Below are 20,649 nucleotides of genomic sequence, written 5' to 3'. Positions count from 1 at the left end.
TTGACAGTGTAAAAATCAGTTCTATCGCCTCTTACTTGTTTTCTGTGATATATTCCACTGCATTTACTGTCTTTAATCCTCTGGAGGTGTTCTGTTGAAAAGACAATATTTTTTGGTTTGTTACACAAAAACAAATCTGTAAGTTACCAACTTCCCCATCAGAAGAAGCCAAAGGAGAAATACTTGTTCCCTCAGCTAGTGAAGTTCAGAGGCTGGCATGTTCACCTGGAGACTTGATGAATGCATCAAGCTGCTTTGGACAGGCAACCATTTCCTTACACACCTCACTGCATTAAGGACTCTCCAGTTTTACAGCACTGGAGGTAGTCAGCTCTGCCTTATAACAACCTTAGGTCATGGCCTGCCACCTATTGATGAATCAGCCCTTCAGAGGACTTAGGTTTGGAGGGCTGCTTAGATTTAGGTTGGCAATTCTTACTGTTTCTGAAGCTGCCTGGGATCTTTGCTTATGTCTTTGTATCTTTGTTCGTCTATATAAATCTCAGTAGTCCACAAAATATCAAAAAAAAACAATGCTTCAACCGAACTGACAGTCTGAAGAGACAGGAGAACTTCGGCATGACTGCTGGTTTATTTAGGCACCCAGCAAACACCTCTTTTCACAGAAAAGTCTTTAGTGTTTGCCACTCTCCCCTCTTAGGTAGCAAAAACCATTCTCTTTTTACATACTGAGGGAACTCCTTTGGGTCAACTCATTGCTGAAGCAGAGCACACCCAGCTCCGTCATGGCAAAGGCAGGTCCTTCCTTCAGACACTTGTTGAAAGACCAGTCATTGCCTGGTCTCCTCAGGGCTTCCTCAACATTTCTCCCTTCCTGTCCTTGACTTCTCTTCTGAACTGTGCCTTCATGGGCTTTCCTCACTTTTGACCTAATGATTACCATTCCCATCAGGGACATTGATTTCTCCTACAGGGAATCAGTCCATTAGCACAACTCCATTATGTTCACTACCATTCCTTTCTCCCACAGAGTTAACAGCCCTTTCCAATGCTGTGATTTCATAGACAATCCCTCCCAATTTCTGTGCAGCTGAGATACTCACAGCCCCCTAAGGCATGAGATGGAGGACTGCTTTCCTCAGAGTCTGGATTGTCACTGATCAGACCCACATGACAGCAGCATGGGCAGCAATGCCCATCTTGGACTCCCATTAGGTACCAGAGAGACAATGCCTCTGCTGAAGTGCTCAGCTGGGACAGGTCCACAACGTGTACCTTTGCAGAACCAAGTCTCAAGGACACTTGTAAACATCCTAAAGTGATACACATAGCTTAAGAGCATGTTTTGTTTCAGTTCTAGTTATGATCCTTCAAAGAGGGAAAAGGGCTAGGTCATGCCATAGACACTGTGTGCTTGGCTGTCAACATCAAATCCTCTGTTAAAACTCTGATAAAGTGGTGCTAATTTTTGCAATAATATCCCAAATTGTGGGATATTTGATGTTCTCCTATAGTCCCTAGAGTTGACTTCAAGGGAAAAAATACAGAGGAAATAAGCACATAGATCTCAGCTTGTAGAGAAAAATACTGAAACGTGACCCCAATGGGAGAGGAGTAAAAACTCCCTTCCCTTAAAGAAAGAAATCACCATCATTAAACCAGTGTCAGAATTTATGAGTGAAGGCTACTATTTTAAAACACTTAGAGATATTAACAGCAGAATTTCTTCTTTTTCTTTATGGAGGTCCACAGTTCTTTTCAGTTTGGACCATCCCTTTTTTTTATCAAGGAGAAAATAGAGCATAGTGTTCCTATCCTTTTAAAGATACAACACCTGAACTGAGAACAAAATGATAGTCTAATCCAGCAAACTCAGAAATTAAAAGACACAGTTCACAGAAAATCTCTTTCACAGATTCTGCACACACATTTCTCCCTAAGCTTATTTGTCTTGTGAAAAGTCTCTAGGATCTACTGTAACAAATGCTGAAACCGTAATTACCTCAATGGTTATTGTTTCCACTTGAACATTTGGAGGCATGGCTAGGTTGGGCTCAAAGTGCTTTGCTATTGCAACCAGAAGATGCAGAGTGCTCAGTAAATCCTTTGTCAAGATAGCTATCCCATGTAAAGAGAGAAAACAACGTTTAGTGTGCAAAGCAAATAAACTCACTCTAATATCACAAATTCTCCTGTGCAGAGGATCTCAAAATCACAGAAGGCCCATAATGCAGCTGGGACATCAGATTGGGGTTTTTGTAATATGACAATTCAGCAATATCACACCTTAAAAGTCCTTTTTGTGAGACATACACATGGATGCTGAGGGTTGTTAAGTGCTCCAGAAGCCACACACTTAGAGAATGCCCTTTGCATGTCCCAGTCAGGGTCAGATATTCCTGTCTCGCTTCTGATTCAACTAATAATTGAAAACAGGTCACTTAATTACTGTTCTGGCATCCCTTTGCCTCATAGCAGCCTTAGAGCAGAGGAAACCCCATGATGGATAATTCTCTTCAATTTCACTTTTGCACCTACATTCCACACTCCATTTCAGCTGACTTTCTTCCAGTTGCAAACACTTAGCCACAGCTTCCAGAATCACAGAGAGTTTCTGTCGCTGTTTTTTTTCTGTTAATGCAATCTTGTCAACATCCAGCTTGAGAGATCCTAGGTTTTCTTTGACAGAGTGTCCATAGGAAGAAGAAAGATATATTTTAACACAACAGGAAAGCAAAAAAAAAAAACCACAAAATGACAGCAAAGCACACAAAGTCTCATTTTAAATGTTCTACACCACTCAATATCTTCCACAGCCCCACAGCCCACAGCTGTATGCCTTGTTGAAGTCCTGCACTGTCTAAAAGCCTCAGTAAAAATCACTGAAGCTCTGTCAAAGGGAGAGGACTCCAGTCATTCTTTGCCACATCATCCCCAATCCTAGCACTCCATGTTCCTTTTTCTACATAAAAACAACGGTAGAACATCAGGCCTTTGTTCAGAATTCCAGTTATCACAGATGGTTCACAGTGCAGTGCTGTCTCTGCTAGCAAGAAGCTAGTCTCCAGCATATCATTGCTATCGAGATTCATAAAGTTTATTCTCTAACCTGGAAGTTCCTCCACAATGTGTCTGTGAGCTAAACTCAAAGCAGCAGCTTACCCAAAAGATGATGAAGTACCAGCCCATCATATAGATCTTCTTCCAGACTTCTAACTACTATATGTTCCTCTTTCAGAGTTGTGTTGATCCAGTCAATCAGCAACTGCAGAGGAAAACAAAGCAGTTGGCAGTTATACTCCTGTTGTATAGACAGCATAATACTCAGTGCTACATTGAGTTTCACCTTTCTCTTTAGTCTCTTATCTCATATCTTGGTTTCTTTTCAACCTCCACTGTCCTTTAAAGGGAAGTATTAGTAATTATCTTAAGTTTTAAGTGAGATAGATGTCTCACAAGTTATACTCCCATGAATTTTGTAGAAATATTCAGGTGGAGAGACAGAACCTGTTCTCACCTCAATTAGCAAAAAGGCTGTGGTATGCTTCCCAATCCCTGCCTTCATTATATATCACAGAACGTACACAAATTCAATTGTCAGACAAAAGTTTGTGAGAAAACGCTTCACTTATTCTGTTGGTTGTTTCTTGCAGCCATTCATGTTACTGCTTCTCCTTTCTTTTGTCTCCTAATTTTATCTTCTTTTTCTTTCTGAAACGTTCAGCTAATTTATCTTCAAATATCTTTTTGGGGAAGCAAAAAAAAAAAATTTATTAATTTCACTTTCTTATGTGGGAGTCCCCCTCATCACCCTTTCCAATATCCTTCCTGCCTTTGCTCAGGAAGCCAAGGGCTGGTTACAATCGGAAAGAAACCATGCTCCCAGTTACCTCCCTTGGCCCTTCAGCCGCTTCCTTGAGCATTGTGCTTCGACATGGGAGACCAAAGGACCTCCTTGGCCCTTTCCCAAGTATGTGTTTTATTCAAACATAATAACAGAAAAGGAAGATGACCTGCTGAAGCAGAACTAAAAAGCAGTAGCCTTAGTTGGCTGTTCATATGAACCTCTTAAAAGAAAGATGGGTATTGCTTGGATTGCTATTACTGCTGCTAATGAGTGTCTGGAGTTTCTTGTGTGAATAATATCCTTCTCACTCACTGTAAATAGAGGAGACATTTCATAGCAGATCCCTGTAAGTTATTCAACATTAACAACAATGTAAAAAGCAGTTTAAAATATATGCGTGTATATAAATAGATATATGTTTATGAGATGCTTGAAACTGCACAAGAAACAAAAATGCCTGGTGCTGGCACTTGCATGAACTGAGAAGCTGTCCAAGTGTGTGTAGTATACTTCCACAGCTAAGAAGTAACAAGAATTTTCTAGAGCAGAAAGTTGTGCTCCTCAGCTGATGTTTACAGGTTAAGACCTGGAGATGCTTTAGATGTATGAGGGACAGAGTGAGACCTCAAACATAATGACACAACCAGATGGAAGTTGGAAAAGCAGAAAGTACTGCTGAGTACAGATCTACAAGGACCCTCATTTGCTGTCTTGGCTCTAAACAGCCAAATCCACAGCCTGCAGCTCACACAACTATTCTTCCAGTCCAGTTGTTGGGGCTCCATTCAGCTGCAGAGCTATACTATACCACAGTGAGCCATTTCACATTCCTTAGATCCTCAAAGCCACCTCAAAATGAAAATGCAGTGAAACAGAGTCTTTCTCTCAAACAAGTTTCTTTGATTCCCTTATTCTTCCCTTGAAGATGCCTCCCTCTCCCCCTGTCCATCCTCATCTCTCCTCTAGAGGAGTCATGAACTCTCTGATGGGCATCCAGAGGATTGCCTCACTTGGAACCCAATTTCCTTCTCCTCATCATCCCAAGAAAAGAAATTAGACAGTGAAGAACATTGTTTCAGAAGTCTCTGATGGGAAATTGATTAAACAGTGAAGCTCACAGAGATCTTCATAAGTTGAGGAAAGCTCTTCATTTTTGGCAGTCTGGAAAGAACAAATCCTGTGTCTCTGCAGACAACATAATTACATTTTGCAGCACCACCTTTCAGATTTTGTCTTTTGTATAAAAACATTGTGAAAGTCTGACACAAAATTTAAATCTTTTTGATCAAATGTGCGTGAAGGTTAAAGAAAACGTAATATAGAAACGCACACATTTATGGATTTATGAAAGCCATATAATACACACATCAGCACATAGCCTAAGCTGGTTTCCAGAATAGTTATAACAATGTTGGTATCTCCATAATGCAAGAAGTGCTAGTCTCATAAGAGACATGCCACTTTTCTTCCAGGAAATTTTAGTATGCTGGCCTTCCCTTGGGCTGTGCCATTAGAGAAACACGGTGAATGAATGCACAAGGGAGATTTTCAAAATTACTTGGAAATAAAGTGCTTTCCCATGAAATAGGTTTCATTCTTCACAGTTACCTCAAGCAGTAATGTAAAATACAAAAACTTGAAAGCTTTTCTCCTGAATTCTCAATGACTTGCACACCCTTCATTCTTTCTCTCACTTCTCTGTGCTGTTCTCATCAGGCTGCACTGCAGCATAGTCAGCTGCCACTGCAGGTAGAAGAGAAGACAGCAGACTGTTGCAAATCAGAACAGCAATCCTAAACCTTGTTATTATAGGATGAGGCCAGTAAACTTATATGTATCTGAACATCTCTCATTAGTAAATGATGTTGTGGGATCGCTTTAGGTCTCAGTTCACTGTTCCAGATGGATTGTCGTTGCTGTTAAACTATCATTACAATCAAGTATCAGTTAGGTACTTCTAGTGTGACTCATTCATAGGTTCCATGTTAGGAGAAGTATCATACAAAAAACTCAGATTTCAAATCTACACTCCACTTTACACATGGCAGTGAGGACTACTGGGTGATGCAAGTATTTGAAGCTTGGTTCTGTATGGCGATGTTAGCAATGTGCTTAAGTAAAAGCTCTGGTTTATCTTTGTGGAATCAAAGTGCCATCAGCAGAGCTTGCTCCAATCTGTACAGAGTAGGGGAGACTGGGGCCAAAGAGTTGGGTAATTTACAGGGCTGAGCATTAACACAACAGGTTAAAACAACTTGAGTTGAGGATTAAAAAATATAGTAAAATATATTATACCAGTTTTAAGTCTTCCAATTTGGCATTGTTGTTTGAGGTCGGCTTTATGAGTTTCCTCTTCTCACCTATGAAAGAAGCAAACAAGATCCACTACATTTATGAGATATGACTAATGCAAGTTCACTGTAAAATCTGCTATCAGATTAATATTACTCAATATCACTAATTTCCATATGTATAAACACTGTCATTTCTTATTCTAACTGATTTCTTACGAGGAAAAAAAATGGTATATCAGACTATTATGACCACTATTGGAAATTAGGTTTCAATTAAAATAAGATCTGGATGGGCAATTCTAGAAAGACGAAAAAAACCTAGTCAGATACTTATATGAGAAATTTAAATTTCAGTTAAAGAATCAGCTAGAATTTGTGCTGCTTCTTCATGATCTGCCTCTAGAGAGTCAGCAGCCAAATTACACACACAGAGCTTACTCACTGCTGAAAAATATACTATTAATTTGTACTGCTGGGCTGATTTTGGCTGGGATAGAGTTCATTATCTTCATAGAAAGCTAGTATGGGGCTGCATTTTGGATTTGTGCCAAAAATAGTGTTGATAATTCAAGGATGTTTTAGCTTTTGCTGAGCAGTGCTTAGAGAGTCAAGGCCTTTTCTGCTCCTCACACCACCTCACCATGTAGTGGGTTGGGGTGCACAAGAAGCTAGGAGGAGACACAGCTGGGACAACTGATCCAAACTGACCCAAGGGATATTCCATACAATAGGACATTAGGCTCAGCATATAACGCTGGGGGAAAAAGGAAGGGGAGATGTTCTAAGTGATGGTGTTTGTCTTCCCAAGTCACCGTTACATGTGACAGAGCCCTCCTCTCCTGGAAACAGCCGAAACTCTGCCTGTCGATGAGAAATGGTGAATTAATTCCTTGTTTGGCTGTATGCATGGCTTCTGCTTCACTTATTAAATTGTCTTTATCTCAACCCATGAGTTTTCTCATTTTTACTCTTTGATTGTCACCCCAGTCCTGACAAGGAGGGAGGAAGTGAGCGGCTGTGTGAGGCTTAGTTGATGGCTCCAGTTAAGTCATGACAATTGTACATTTTCTGCTTGTTTCTTCAGGACATTCTTTGGACTTTTTTCCATCTTGGTTCATAAAGCACATACCTTGAGCAATGACATTCTCAGCCAGGAACTGATTAAGCTGAGCAGGTTGTGTAAAAACATTTAAAAAGTCTGGATCCATTGTCTTTTCTCACTCCTGGTAAACTGACAAAAAATATGAGGGGAAAAGGAACATGAATAAAGGTATGTAAAGATCCAAATTAGTGCTAAGAAGAAAACAAACAAACTGAAGGTATTTTTACAGTTACTATTTCGTGACTGGTGGATTGCTTTTCAAACAAAATATCTGAAAATATATTTAAATGTATGTAAAGAAGAAGATTAAAGAAAACTTTCCTTTTTTCTGTTAAACATTAAAAAGTAGGGAAAAAGCCTTTAAGTACTAAAGATTGTCTTAATTCCATCCAATTCTGTTTCATCTTAATTAGATTAGTAAAATCCTATTTCAGCTTAAATGAGAAAGCTTTCCATTCCTAGGTATCAATGGATATCTTCTGCAAAAATGACCAATACTTAAGATATATGAAATCAAGAATGCAGTAGTTAAATTACTGAAACAGGTTTATAAATATAAGCAGATTCCTTTATGAGACTGGCTGGCCTAGCTGTGAGGAAACAATGACGTGCTTCTGGGTAGACAATCCTATCTTCATCTTAGACTGAGTTGCATGGCTTCTCAGAGACTTTTTTTTAAACACAGATCGGAGAAAGACTTTCCTTCCCAACACAGATTATTTCAAATAAAAGCAGAATGACATTTTCACAATACAGCGGTGAAAATACCTTGTTAACAAAACTATAGGTGAGGTTTTCCAAAACAGCTAGGGGTCACATGGGGGACAGAAATCGGAGAAAGGAATGGGATTGTTGGAGCTGGGTGGGGAGATTGCACAGCTATCTATATAAGTTGTCCTACCTAACAGCCAGATGAAGTTCCTCTCCATCACCAGCAACTATCTATGAAGAGGCTGGCAATGATATGTCTCGCTCTTCTAGAAGCCATGACTAAAACCACAGTGGAAGCAGAGATGAGTCTGATTTTTTTAACCATGAGTATGTAAGGATGTGCCATGCTACCTATATAGGCAACACAAAAGATAGAGTCAGGCTCTACAAGGAATTTACATGGTAGAAAATGTTCCATTTTAAGTGCTTGCTTTTGCAATCTTAATGTTTGTGCAAAGGCTTTTCAGTCAAGTCCACAACACTAAAAGAACTAGGATGCTTTATCTTGAAAAAGACTCAATAAAAAGTTACAGAGAGTAGAATCTGAATAGTCTCTTCTACAAACTGTGTTATAGAATCATAGAATCATTCAGGTTGGAAAAGATCTTTATCTTTAATATCAGAGTCCACCCATTAACCTAGTACTGCTAAGTCTACCACTAAACTATGTCCCTCAGCACCACATCTACACACCCTTTGAATATCTCTAAGGATGGTGACTCCACCTCTTCCCTGGTCAGCCTATTCCAATGCTTGACGACCCTCTCAGTGAAGAAATTTCTTCCAATATCTAATCTCTCCTGGTACAACTTGAGGCTTTTTCCTCTTTGGCCTGTGCTACAACCTCTTTTTAGATAGTTGTACAGAGTGATTATGTCTCCCTGTAGACTTCTGCAGACTAAATAACCCTAGCTCCCTCAGCCAGTCTTGATAAGACTTGTTCTCCAGACCACTCATCAGCTTTGTTGTACTTCTCTGGACACACTCCAGCACCCCAATGTCCCTCTTGTATTGAGGGGCCCAGAACTGGACACAGTATTTGAGGTGTGGCCTCATCAGCATAGAGTACAACGAGACAATGACTTCCTTGGCCCTGCTGGTCACGCTACCTCTGATACAAGTCAGGATGCCATTGGCCTTCTTAGCCACCTGGGCACACTGTTGGCTCATGTTCAGCCAGCCATCAATTCATTTTCCCAGGTTCTTTTCTGACAGACAGTTTTCTAGCCACTCTGCCCCAAGCCTGTAGTGCTGTCTGGGCCCAGGTGCACGCCCTGGGACTTGGCCTTGTTAAATCTCATACAATTGGCCTCCTCCCATTGCTCCAGCCTATCCAGGTCCCTGGATAGGCTGAAGCCTTCACACCCTCAAGCAGGCCAACATTCCCCCCCAATATTGTGTCATCTGCAAACTTACTGAGGGTTTATTCAATCCCTTCATCCAGATCATTGATAAAGATACTAAACAGAACAGGCCCCACCACTGAACCCTGCTAGACACAACGGGTAACTGGCTGCCAAATGGATTTAACTCCATTTGCTGGAAGTCTTTGGGCCCAGCCATCCAGCCATGCAAGAAGCAAGATGGCCTTTTATTAAACCAAATGTGTCTCAAGGCTCCTTATGTAATGAGTGGACATGTCACCTTTAAAGAGCAATGCAAGAATCTAGCCCTGGGCTGCTTTTTTCAGTTAGCACCTCCATTCTGTCACCAAAGACACAGTCTCAGCTGCTACAACAGGGTGTCTGAAGTGAAATGTTATGATGATCCAGCCCTATAAGCACAGTGGAGTGACATTTCTCTCGATAGCTTTATCTGCAAAACAGTATTAGTACTCCTCTGCAGGCTGTCTCACATGGTTATTACAGACTTCAGTCAAAGTGCATTATGAATACGTATTTTAACAGATTTTGTCAAGTCAAGAACATTGGTAGAAAATAACAATTGGATGTTTTTGCACATCAGTCTAGCAAAACAAATTAGGTACAAATACTCCTGTAAGCAACTAGGGGAAAGGATCATGAGAGGATTAGTTTCATTGTGGTGGCTGTAAAACTGAATGGTGTCTCTAAAAAGGTGCTTGGTAAATAAGATAGGAGAAATTGAGTCACCGCATGCCTAGGGAACAGCTGAACTATCTGATATAAGACTGTCCAGATTAAATTGACTGAGAGAGAAAAGTCAATTAATACAGAGAAACCTAAGGAAAACTTACTTTTAAATTAGGTTTCCAACAGCTGTTGTGCCTTAGGAAGTCCTGTTCATAAGTCTTCTGTAATCATCTGTGTAAACCACAACTTGCACTAACTCAGCTTTGCTGCAATACTCAGCTTATGTCTCTTACTTCCTCTGACTACACATCAAAGTGGCATGTGTGTGAAGTGTACTGCCTGCCACAATCTTGGTCCCTCTTTGACCAAGGAACCCAAACATCAGAAACCACTCTCAAATTTGGAAGCTTGTAAGAAAAGATCTGAAATTAAGAATTTTCAATAGGGCAAATATCCTCTAAGGTCTTAGTCCTCTGTGTCCTACTCGGTCTGACTGTTAAAATTGTTGTATTAGGTAAGATTAGCTTGCCTATTTTCCAGTCCTTTACAGTACCCCAAAGCAGAAGCTTAGGGAGAAAAACAAACACAAACAGAACAAGCATATACAGATACTTCCCTAAAACACTTAAAACAGTCTGCAGCTCAGCCTTCCCAAAATCAAAACTGAGGTCCTGGTAATCAGAATCTGTCAACACAGTTAGCTTCCCATTCACCCCTTGAATACATGTATCTCTCACCATTCAGCAGTAAGGAGCTGAAGAGCATGGTTTTACCTTGTATGAAGCATCACCTCTTGTTGCTTGCTCTGACCTGCCCTCTGCCAGCTCCTCCTGAAGGTCCCCACTACACACAGTACAAAGGAGACCAACTGATGCACATTCTTCATGTCTCTGTGTTATTACTGCATGTTATTACTGTACTACTATGTGATGCTCCCAACAGATCTCTTTCCAAAACTCAGAAAGTACGGTCTACATCTTAAGTCATCCTTCAGGGGAAACCACTCCATAGTACCTTTGATTGTCCCAGTTGTCCTTTTCTGAACTCTCTCCAGTACTTATTGCAGCCTTTTTGAAGCACTGGGAACCAGACCTGCACAGATTTAGGGAGGTGCATTGAAACCTCTTTTTTGCTGCATTGCTCTCCATTCCTCTCCTCCTCGTTCTTAACACTGTTGCTTTTTTGATAACTGCTGAGCACTGAGCTAAAAGTTTAATGGAACTATTTATTCTGTCCCCAAGATCTTATTCCTAAATAGTAATGTTACACTTAGAGCCCATCATTTATCTGCAGAAATTGTACTGGTTCTTCCCCCATGTGTCTGACTTCACATTTACCTACATTGATTTCCCACAGACATTTCAGAGCCTGAGAACTGCAGTTCCTTAGCATTTAATAGATTTATTGCTTATTACTAATAATTAGCACTCAAAAGCAGTCCTTAACGTGTCAAGTTTCGTTGCTGTGATGCTTGATCCTAGACGGCAGCCTTTGAAAGAACAACATACTACAGAAACAACATAAAATGGAACATGACAGGTTGGGATTCCTTCTGGGAATTAGCTGTTTAATGAGAAATAGGAAGGGACAGAAGATTCGGTTCTCATATGCAAGCTTCCATGTTTGCTGCAACCAGTGTCTGCAGCCCATCATTCAAATTTGCTGTTCGTTCTTCTGCATGTGTTATTTATCAGTACCTGCAGAAGAGATCATTGGAGGAGATAACTGCTGGAATACTGATTGTAGAGGCATTTCACAAGGACCTTTCTTTTTTTTTGGTAAAAATGAGGTTTAATTATTCACTATTCAAATGAAATGGCATCATTTGATCCTTCATTCTCTGTTACCGAGACAACATCACAGATACTGCATGCTTGTCTGTTTTAAAGTCAAGGACTTTTTCATTCCACCTGCGTCACCTGCTGATACAGTCATCAATTTTTCTTAGGCTGAGGGCTAAACTTTTTCACAACATTGCAATGCCACAACTGCAGTCTGGCTCCCAGGTATCCCTGATATACAATATTAAAGCATTAATGAGCTAGCAGTGGTCTCTGGCATACAAACTAGCTGTAGAATATACACAAGGCACTTCCTGATGTAACCAAACTGTTTCAACTGTTTTATTTCCTGTTTGAAAAGACAAAAGCCCTACCCTGCATTAGCTCAAACACATTTCCTAGGAATGGCTGTCTAAATAGATCACACAAAGGAGGGAACAAGAATGAAGTGGGAATATTAATAGTAATATTTCTGCCTTCAGAAAACCAGAATTAAAAAATAAATTAACTTTTTTAAAAAAAGGATAATATGCATTGTGTGCCCAGTTTAAAACTTACGTTTACTTCCTTGTTTAGTAACAGATCTTTCAAGAGTCATTTTTGCTCCTTCATCAGAAAATATGTCACCTTAGCAAGAACAATCCACTTGGAGACAGAAAATCTTACAGCTGAAAAAAATATGAATTTTTAAGAGCACCCAGGAGAGTCCCTTTTCCCAAACTTACTATTCTCTCCTTCAGTTAAGTCTCTGAAAGCTCTTCCAAGATCTTCTCACAGCAGGCACGATGAAATTTGTGGGGAGAGGGTGGTCTGGCCCGCAGGCTCGGAGGGCCCTGCACCAAAGCTGCAGCTTCCCGTGTGAAGCAGCGCACGGCACGCAGAGTGTGCAAGGGGGAAGTTGTGTTGCGCGGTACCGACCACCCTTAAAAACGAAACCATGGCCGCATCCGGAACTTAATTGTCTATGGGCCTGGTCCCTGCTGCAGCCTAAAATAAACAGAAATACAAATGCAGGAAATGTTCAACCCCGCAGCTCCTGAAATACCAGGGAGTGTAAGGAAGATACAATGATTCTTCCACTGTACTGCATGGCATGACTGTTTGACAGTCTGCACCTGGAGCGACTCATGGTGCATTTTTAATTTGCATGTAATAATAAAACAGTCAACGACAGGCAAAATCCTTATGCTACAGTACACTTTTTAATCATGGTCCTTTGAGCATTTTATAAAGCAGATCAGCACTACTTAACCTACCTGCTAGAAGGAGAAACCTTTGCAGAAGGGATTAACTCCTGTGTCCTTAGAGAGCTAGTTTGCCACACCAGGACCCAAAACATTCATCTGAGACAAGAGTTATCTCCATTAGGCGCTGCTGTTGACTTCCTTACTTTTCCATCATCTATTGAAGAGGGAAAGCTCCACAGAGCAGCCACTTTCCCTGGACATTTCCTTCAGGTACTAGTTACATTTGTTAAATCTTCTGGAAAGCAAAAGCAATTCTGCAGTCCTCCATGAAATCCCCGAATGAGACAGTAGACAGCCATGCTAATTAAGTTGGTCTGATTTAACACTGTTAAGGGACCGATTCCTGTGTTTAGACTAGAATGGATAGTTCAGCATGAGCTAAGTGGGCTAAGAATGTGGGTTTCCAGCTGCCATAAGTTCTTAGTAACCGAGAACTTAACTCAAAATCCTTAATCGAAGGGTATACTTAACTGCATTTTCTAAACAGGTAAGAAGCACAACAATAGATCAAATTAGCAAAGACCCAGAGCACCTTCTCACCTATGCAGAAGTGCATGCAGCAGCCTACAAATACAGTAAGTGAAAAACAAAAGGAAGGTATAGTTGGAGATGCTATTGGGAACATTAGACAAATCCAGTTTCATATCAGCAGGTAGAGGGAGCAGGAAGGAGTAAATGTTGGGAAATCCAACTGTAATTACTAGGTCTCTCCCCACTTCAACTGGCAACTCAAAGGACTTTTCTTGAAAGCCTTGTTCACAGCACTAGTGTTAAAAGAGCAAGTCTGAAACACACATGATGGACCAGCATCTTTCCTCCTCCAAAAATCAATGCTACCACCAGTGCATGAAGTACCCAGCTTCTGCAGAACAGCACCAGTAAATTCTGTATCAGACTTGTGTTTGATTTCATGTCCATCTCCCCCTGCTCCCCTCAACTCCTCCAAGTTTTTCTGTTATGTTACCAAAGCACACTTCACACTCACACACACACACGCCCCCAAAAACACACACCTGACCCTCACATAAAAATAGTCACCAAACCACAATTCAAGGAATCAACGACACTCCCACCATTAACAAGTTCTGATAGTGCAGCTTCATGCCTCTCTACACAGCCTTGCTTTACTGGAGAGCCACTCTATGTTCTCTCCACACCAGTGCAAAGGGAAGCACACAGACATTTTCAATGTCACTCTAGCCTTATTTGGCCTTCTAGCTTCCCAAGCGCTCTGTAGACACACACAGGCCTGGCTTTGCCATGCCAGGCCTCCCTCCAACACTGCTGCAGAAGAACTTGGCCCTAAGTCTTTTAACAGTGTCAGGGAGTGTAATTCAGTTACTTTTCTCTTGTGAAGGTGTGATGGGTTTGTCTGGTTCCGCCTGTGCTTCGTATCAGGGGAAGGGGGCTGCATCTGTAGACAGTTTTCAAAACTTTCCCCCGCCCCAGCTCCAAGTCTTGGACCACCCTTCAGCCTGATCAGGCCAATCCAGCACCTCTGCCATCACTATTTAAGAAGGGAAATCTGTAGTGGATAGGAGGAGGTGGAAGGGTGGGACCAGATGGAGGCGACCATGCAGTCAGAGAAGGAGGAAGGGGAGAGGAATAGCAGATCAGAGAATTTCCTGCAGCCTGTGGTGAGAGTGCAGCTGTACCCCTGCAACCCATGGAAGCCAATGGTGGGGTTAATAATTGCCAGCAGCTCTGACAGGACCCTGTGCCAGAGGGTACAAGTGATTTGGACTCTGACCCAGAGGAAACAGAGTGGAGCTGTAATCCTCAGGATGAATGCATGTCGGAGCGGCCCGTGCAGGGCTGCCCGGCCTATGAGGGTCCCTGCTCTGGAGCAGGGAGGACTGGTGAGGAGTCCATCTGACTTAAGGAGAGACAAGAGGCCGGAACCATGGAGAAAGGACTGCTTGAAACCCCCATTCCCTGCCCCCCTGTGCTGTTCAGGGAGGGAGGAGATAAAGACACCAGGATCAGGTGCCTGAGCCTGGGAACAGGGAAGAGGTTGGGGAGAAGGTGATCTTAAAGGGCTGGTTGCACTCTTCATCATTCACCTTACTATACGTTGGTTTTGGCTGGATATTTCTGTTGGTTGTGCTTTGATGGTGGTGGATTAAACTGAGTTAAATTTTCTTCACCAAGCTGAGTAGTCTTGTCTGTTTTGCCCAGGACCAATAAGTGAGGAGTGAGGCCTCCCTGTCCTTAGGAGATTCCAAAGGCCCTCAGTACCTGTGGCCGATCCTAGTCCTTTGTTCCCAGATGGGTCTAAACCAGGACAGAAAGGAAAAAGGTCAACAACTTGATCAGGTCCAGAAGCCGAGCAATATTTAAAAAACAAAAACAAATAAACAAAAAAAGGTTAATGAAACCTATAGAAGAGTTCACTTGTGTCTGCCCATACAATTTCACCATCTATAGCAGAATCAGAACCCTGAGGTCACTGAAGTCTGCATTTGTCATCACATATCTAGGACCCCTGACGAAGAAGACAGCTGAAGCCAAAAGTTCTTCCCAGAGACTTATTCACTTAGCAAAAAAACGAAAAAAAAGACGTAGAAAATCAAGTGATCATTATTTATTTATTTGAATAAATAGTACAACTGTCACAAACCATGCATTACACTCCTGCTGTGATTTTTAGCAAACATAGCATTGCATTGTAACTTGCTTACAGTACACAACTCTTGTCACAAAGCTGGATGTCTCCAGCACATGACAAGTCAGAATTTTATCTGCAAGGCTGGTTTTTAGTAGTTAGAAATCCAGAGTAAACACTGTTAAAAAACATTAGAAAAGATACTTAAAAATACATTAATACTGAAAGCACTGGGAGGTGGGGAAAAGGGGTAAGAAATCCTATAAACTGTAAACTGATTTTAAAAAATCTGTCACTGTTAGTTTCTCATCTAGAAAAACAGGATGCACCTGAGGAGTATCTAGGCTTCTTCTGTGGTAACACAGCTCACTGGAACTGAGTATGTCAAGCAGATGCACCTAAAAGGCAATTTGTATGGACTGGAAAAGATAGACATTCATTAAGTTCTCACAAATGTGGAAGTTTTAATGCTGCAGATCATTCAGCATTCCAGATGAACTCAAGACTCACATCCACCCAACTGGCACCCAGGGACCATATCTAAAACTCCAGTAACATAAAGAGTCCATGGATAACATAGTTACAATTGACTTACATTTTTGAGAGGAAAAGAAGTATCATGCATATGTACCAGAAAGGCCTGACAAAAGCAAGTGCTCAGTGAAGCTCAAGCTGCATTACTCTTCCTAGAAACTGGATTGACTAGGATGAAGCTCTGGCTCAGTTAAATCCACCCTGCTTCCACCCCAGTTAATGATAAATACAGTGTTTACAGGAAGAATGAACTGGCTAGACAGCAAGGAGACAAGGAATGAAAACTGTACTTTACCTCTGTAACAGTTACCAACAGACTTAAAAGCCTAATAAAATGGTGTATGAAACGCACCCCAATCTGTTCATGGCATCAAGCCTGCAGTCTTGACTGACAGGGAAATTAATGTAAGGAATGCTAAAAGAGACCCATGCCTCAGGTTGTAGAGAAGGGATTCAAGTTTCTGACTAGTGACCACAAACACACAATTGAACCAAACAAAGACTCTTTTAAAATTTTATGGTATGCTCACATCTGCTCATATGCAATGAAGATGTCAGCTGTTTAATCTCATCTCAGAAACAGCCATTCCCTCTCCCAAAGCCAAACTGCTCTTATCAATCTCCTTTGTAATTTTGTTAGCTTTTGATATTAATATTGCCTGCAATTTAAAAAAACAGATTCTCTGGAGGTCCTTCCTAGTAACTCAAAGAATATAAACGGCACCGGCACTTTCACATCACCTGAAGGGAGGCAGGTGGAATGACAGCTCTCTAACAGACTTGTTTCCCACAAATAACATTGTATTGAACTAAAAGTTTGAGAGACCTTCCAGTTCAATCACCTTCCAGCCTCATGATACCCCTATTTCACCACACAAAAGCTAGACCAATTTCATTAACTTGCCAGGAGAGCCGATCCACCAGGCCTTAGTGTCTCTGTAAGTCTCCTCTGTAATAACTGCTAGCATCGTGGTAGAGTCTAGGGGTCCCATCTGAAATTCAAGTCCAATTGTTCTAGCCTCTGTATAAACGAGAGGTCATATGCCTTCTAAAGCACAGGAAGGCAACAATTCCGCACAGAACCTTATAGAGTAGATGAGATCTGACTTTTTCTTGGAAAGAAAAGGCAACTTCCTTGAACCTCTGTTTTATAGGTATGAGGGGAGGTGACCCAGATAATTCAAATACTAGAACTCAGAACTCAAAAATATGAAACAAGGAAGCAGAGGTCCATTTCTCTTCCTTTGCAATTAAAAAGTGTTTATGGAGGGAAAGAGAAAATCCCAATTGTAAAATTATACCATTGAAATAGCATGTTTCCTCTTGAACTCAGAAAGGTAAATAATATTTAGTATGAGAAATCCTGCTTTGGAGAAAAAAGTTGTCTACTTAGAACAGGACTCAAGTGACCCCACACAGCAGAGCAATACTACCTGCTTCCTCTTTGGGGCACTCCGCCTACCCTAATGTTTCACACAAAGCCATGGCTGCCTATAAACAAAAAGTCACTGCTGTGATACATAAAGGCAGTAGTCAAATCTCTCCTCTATGCACTCGAGAGGAAAGGAGTGCTATTAGATGCATATGCCACAAACCATTTACTCTGGAAATTACAATCTCATTTCCTTTGCACAGCTGTCCTCAAAATACTACTCATATAGATGGTTCATGTTGCAGCACAGCCTCCTTGTACACAGTGCTGCACCTAGCACATCGCCAGCCAGGAACGGCTCTACAGATGAAATCTGTTAAGTACAATGAGGTAACTAGAGCTGATTAGATAAATCAAGCAATCTTTGTTTTTTTCAAACAGATCCCACTAAAATCCATAACAGCTTGAAAGACTACATGACTAGGTCAAAGCTCAGCGGAATGTTTCTTGGGATGGCACAGGGCAACTCAATTAAATTAGTTTGAAGTGTAACTGATGACTGAACAGCCTCACATTTGAGTGCTAACTGTTGGCTTGCACTATGTATATGTCTTGCATAGCCCAGCGCAATCTGTAACTGCAGGCAAGCTCTTATTTCTATAAGAATTCAATTTTACACTTTTGGAAAGAAAACAGATAAAAATCTGATCCCTAGAAATGTAAGGCTGTTAATAACTCCAACAGGAATGAATCTGACCCTTTAACTCAGCTACATGAAATAGTCAGACTTCAAACTGCCAAGCTCATTATTCCCAGTGTTTGTTTCAGAAAGGACCAGAGGCAAAACGCATTAATCCAGCTTGTGCCTACTTGACCAGCTCTTGACTGACCCAACTGAAGCCGCATGCTTAACAGATGACTTATCAGTGGCTCTAGCAATCAAATTTCTCATAGAAATGAGATTAAATAAAAAACAGACATCAAAAGACTAGCTGGTGACTCCATTACAAGAGTTATGTGTAAACACTGAATGGAAGTAACACTGAGTGGCATGAGGTTAACAAAAAAACTGAAGCTTATATGCCATTATTTTCAGATATTGCCTGTGAATCCCCTTAGCCCCACCTACAGAACATACAAGACCTTACTTAACAGAAAAAGGCTCATCTTCTAAATAAGTTTCAATGCTGATTTTCTATTGCTAACACTTAAGCCTGGAAAATCATCAAATGCCTGTTGCAACCAAGGAGTGTGCAAAAGAAAGGCTATCATAGAATCAAAGAGTTTCCAGCCATGAAGAAGGTCTCACATTTTCCCTGCTTATTAAAGTAGTTAGTGGTACATTTCCTTTATCAAAAGAACATCTGTTGATCATAACAAACAACAGACCCGAGAGTATTTTCTGGTAAAACTGTGAATTATCTACACATTTTCAAGTGACCTAGAGAATACATGTGCATTACATTTAGTGGGATTGTCATACAGACAGCTACAGAGAGACCGTATCAACTGTAGAAAGAATACATGAAGTATAGCATAAAGGCACAATGGGAGTGTACAGAGGGTGCGTTTATTGTAACTGCTGCCTAAGGAAGTTGGAAGGATGAAGACCTCAGCAGCTTCCAGGATCATTCAACATTCTTGTACTTTGTGAATAGGTTGTACAGAACCCTGAGGGTAGACTTCAGATCCAAGTTGACAACATCTGTGGAAGAAAAGGAAAAATCCTTAATTTGCTTTTTGTTCTCCCTTGATTGTTCTCAAAGGAACAAAAGTTCCAACAGCTCCAAACCAGTGGGATCAGCAACAAAAAACCCACAAAGTTCTGATCTCCCCAAGTCAAGCTTTTTAAATTTCTCATATGATGCACCTCAAAACACCTTCACAGTAATACAGTCACAGCTAACTTCTCTGGGAAATGGAAGAGAGATAATCCCTTCCTCATCTAAAACTGGTTACAAAGAAGGTCTACTTCCATCTGAGATCTGGGATAAAGGCCACAGAAGCAGCAGACAAGTAGCAGACAAGTAGCCACACACATCATTTGACATACTGAACCTCACATATCCACAGTTCTGCAATTATATAGTCCATAAATAAACAAAGCCTGAATTCTCTTAGCAGACTCAAAGCTTTCTGTTATCTAATATTCCTTCTTACCTCACTAGGTCAGGGAACAGGTCTGGAACAGTTCTCAACAAAAACCTTTTCTGATAGAACCTCCCAACCTATGACTATAATAAAATGCCAGGAAATAACACAGATGTAATCTAGAGACTATGCAGCGAAGCACAGCACATAGAAGACTGAAGAGGTGGAAAGAAAGGTTGGATATAACACACAAGAAAGAAGGAGGAGGAAGTAAAAAATACACAGTAAACAATATATATGGAAGGAGAATTATGGAAGAATAGATAATTTATTCAAAGATAATCATTCAAAGAACCAGGACAACAGCAAACAGTTAAAAGACTAAGTATAATTAACGTGAGGTCTGGGGGAAATACCTAATGTCTGTTTTGAAGAACCATTGCCAGGATCTCTCCATCCTTCCCTCCCATCTCACACTGGGTAACACTAAAACTCGCTCACTTCATCTGGTATTTTCAGTAACCTCTCAAACTTTTCTTTCTACCCCTTTTGCTGCATTATTTCACATATTTCATTTTTTACTTTGTATTTTGCACTTGCAAAAGAATCTTCTCCTGTCCCAAAGAAAGGAAAGATACTAACTGCTGTGAAATAATACCCCCTGAAAAAGAGAGATGTCTTACCTGAATAAATAAAATATGCAACATATTTCTAACTTTTCCAGGTATCATAGAAAGTTGATTTCTACCATAGCATTCTCAGTAAGGTAACAGCCAGAATTAACATTGGTTCTCCTGTTCCAAGATCCAGTTCCCTCAGAGATGGATTTTAAAGGTAAATTTAGTCATAGGAAACAAGATTTTGCAATAGCCATGCATTTCTAAAGCTGGAAAATCATGTCAAACATCTGGACAAGAGAAAACTACCATCAGATTTGACCCACTGATGCTGGTGGTCACTTTGGTTTGCCAAACAATTTAACAAAATAGTACTGGCACTTTGAGAATGCCCCCCAAAAATGGCCCAAACAGTCAGCTCTGTAGTGGTCAGAGA

General features: G+C 40.9%; 2 protein-coding genes across 4 annotated transcripts in view; both read right to left on the bottom strand.

Moving 5' to 3' along the window:
* PARVG (parvin gamma) overlaps nucleotides 1-12,698 on the bottom strand; it is a 30,215-nt gene extending 17,517 nt beyond the window's left edge. The window contains exons 1-7 of one of the 2 annotated variants that reach the window (XM_010205844.2): nucleotides 12,473-12,698; nucleotides 7,232-7,333; nucleotides 6,104-6,168; nucleotides 3,124-3,226; nucleotides 2,500-2,640; nucleotides 1,964-2,079; nucleotides 36-91 (exon numbers count right to left, since the gene is read on the bottom strand). In XM_010205844.2, coding sequence (XP_010204146.1) covers nucleotides 36-91; nucleotides 1,964-2,079; nucleotides 2,500-2,640; nucleotides 3,124-3,226; nucleotides 6,104-6,168; nucleotides 7,232-7,310 — 560 coding nt within the window. In that variant the 5' untranslated portion in view covers nucleotides 7,311-7,333; nucleotides 12,473-12,698. Of the gene's footprint in view, nucleotides 1-35; nucleotides 92-1,963; nucleotides 2,080-2,499; nucleotides 2,641-3,123; nucleotides 3,227-6,103; nucleotides 6,169-7,231; nucleotides 7,334-8,105; nucleotides 8,171-12,472 lie in introns of those variants that run through there. The other variant, XM_062006858.1, reaches the window with a different exon arrangement.
* Nucleotides 12,699-15,563: 2,865 nt separating this feature from the next.
* The window catches only part of PARVB (parvin beta), a 62,215-nt gene continuing 57,129 nt past the window's right edge, over nucleotides 15,564-20,649 (bottom strand). For both annotated transcript variants that reach the window (XM_062006827.1, XM_062006837.1), the window contains exon 13: nucleotides 15,564-19,210. In XM_062006827.1, the coding sequence (XP_061862811.1) occupies nucleotides 19,134-19,210 (77 nt within the window). In that variant the 3' untranslated portion in view covers nucleotides 15,564-19,133. The remainder of the gene's footprint in view (nucleotides 19,211-20,649) is intronic.

Source organism: Colius striatus, chromosome 1 (assembly GCF_028858725.1).
Source record: "Colius striatus isolate bColStr4 chromosome 1, bColStr4.1.hap1, whole genome shotgun sequence".
Classification (NCBI taxonomy): Eukaryota; Metazoa; Chordata; class Aves; order Coliiformes; family Coliidae; genus Colius; species Colius striatus.
This window is presented reverse-complemented; position numbering and strand designations above follow the sequence as displayed.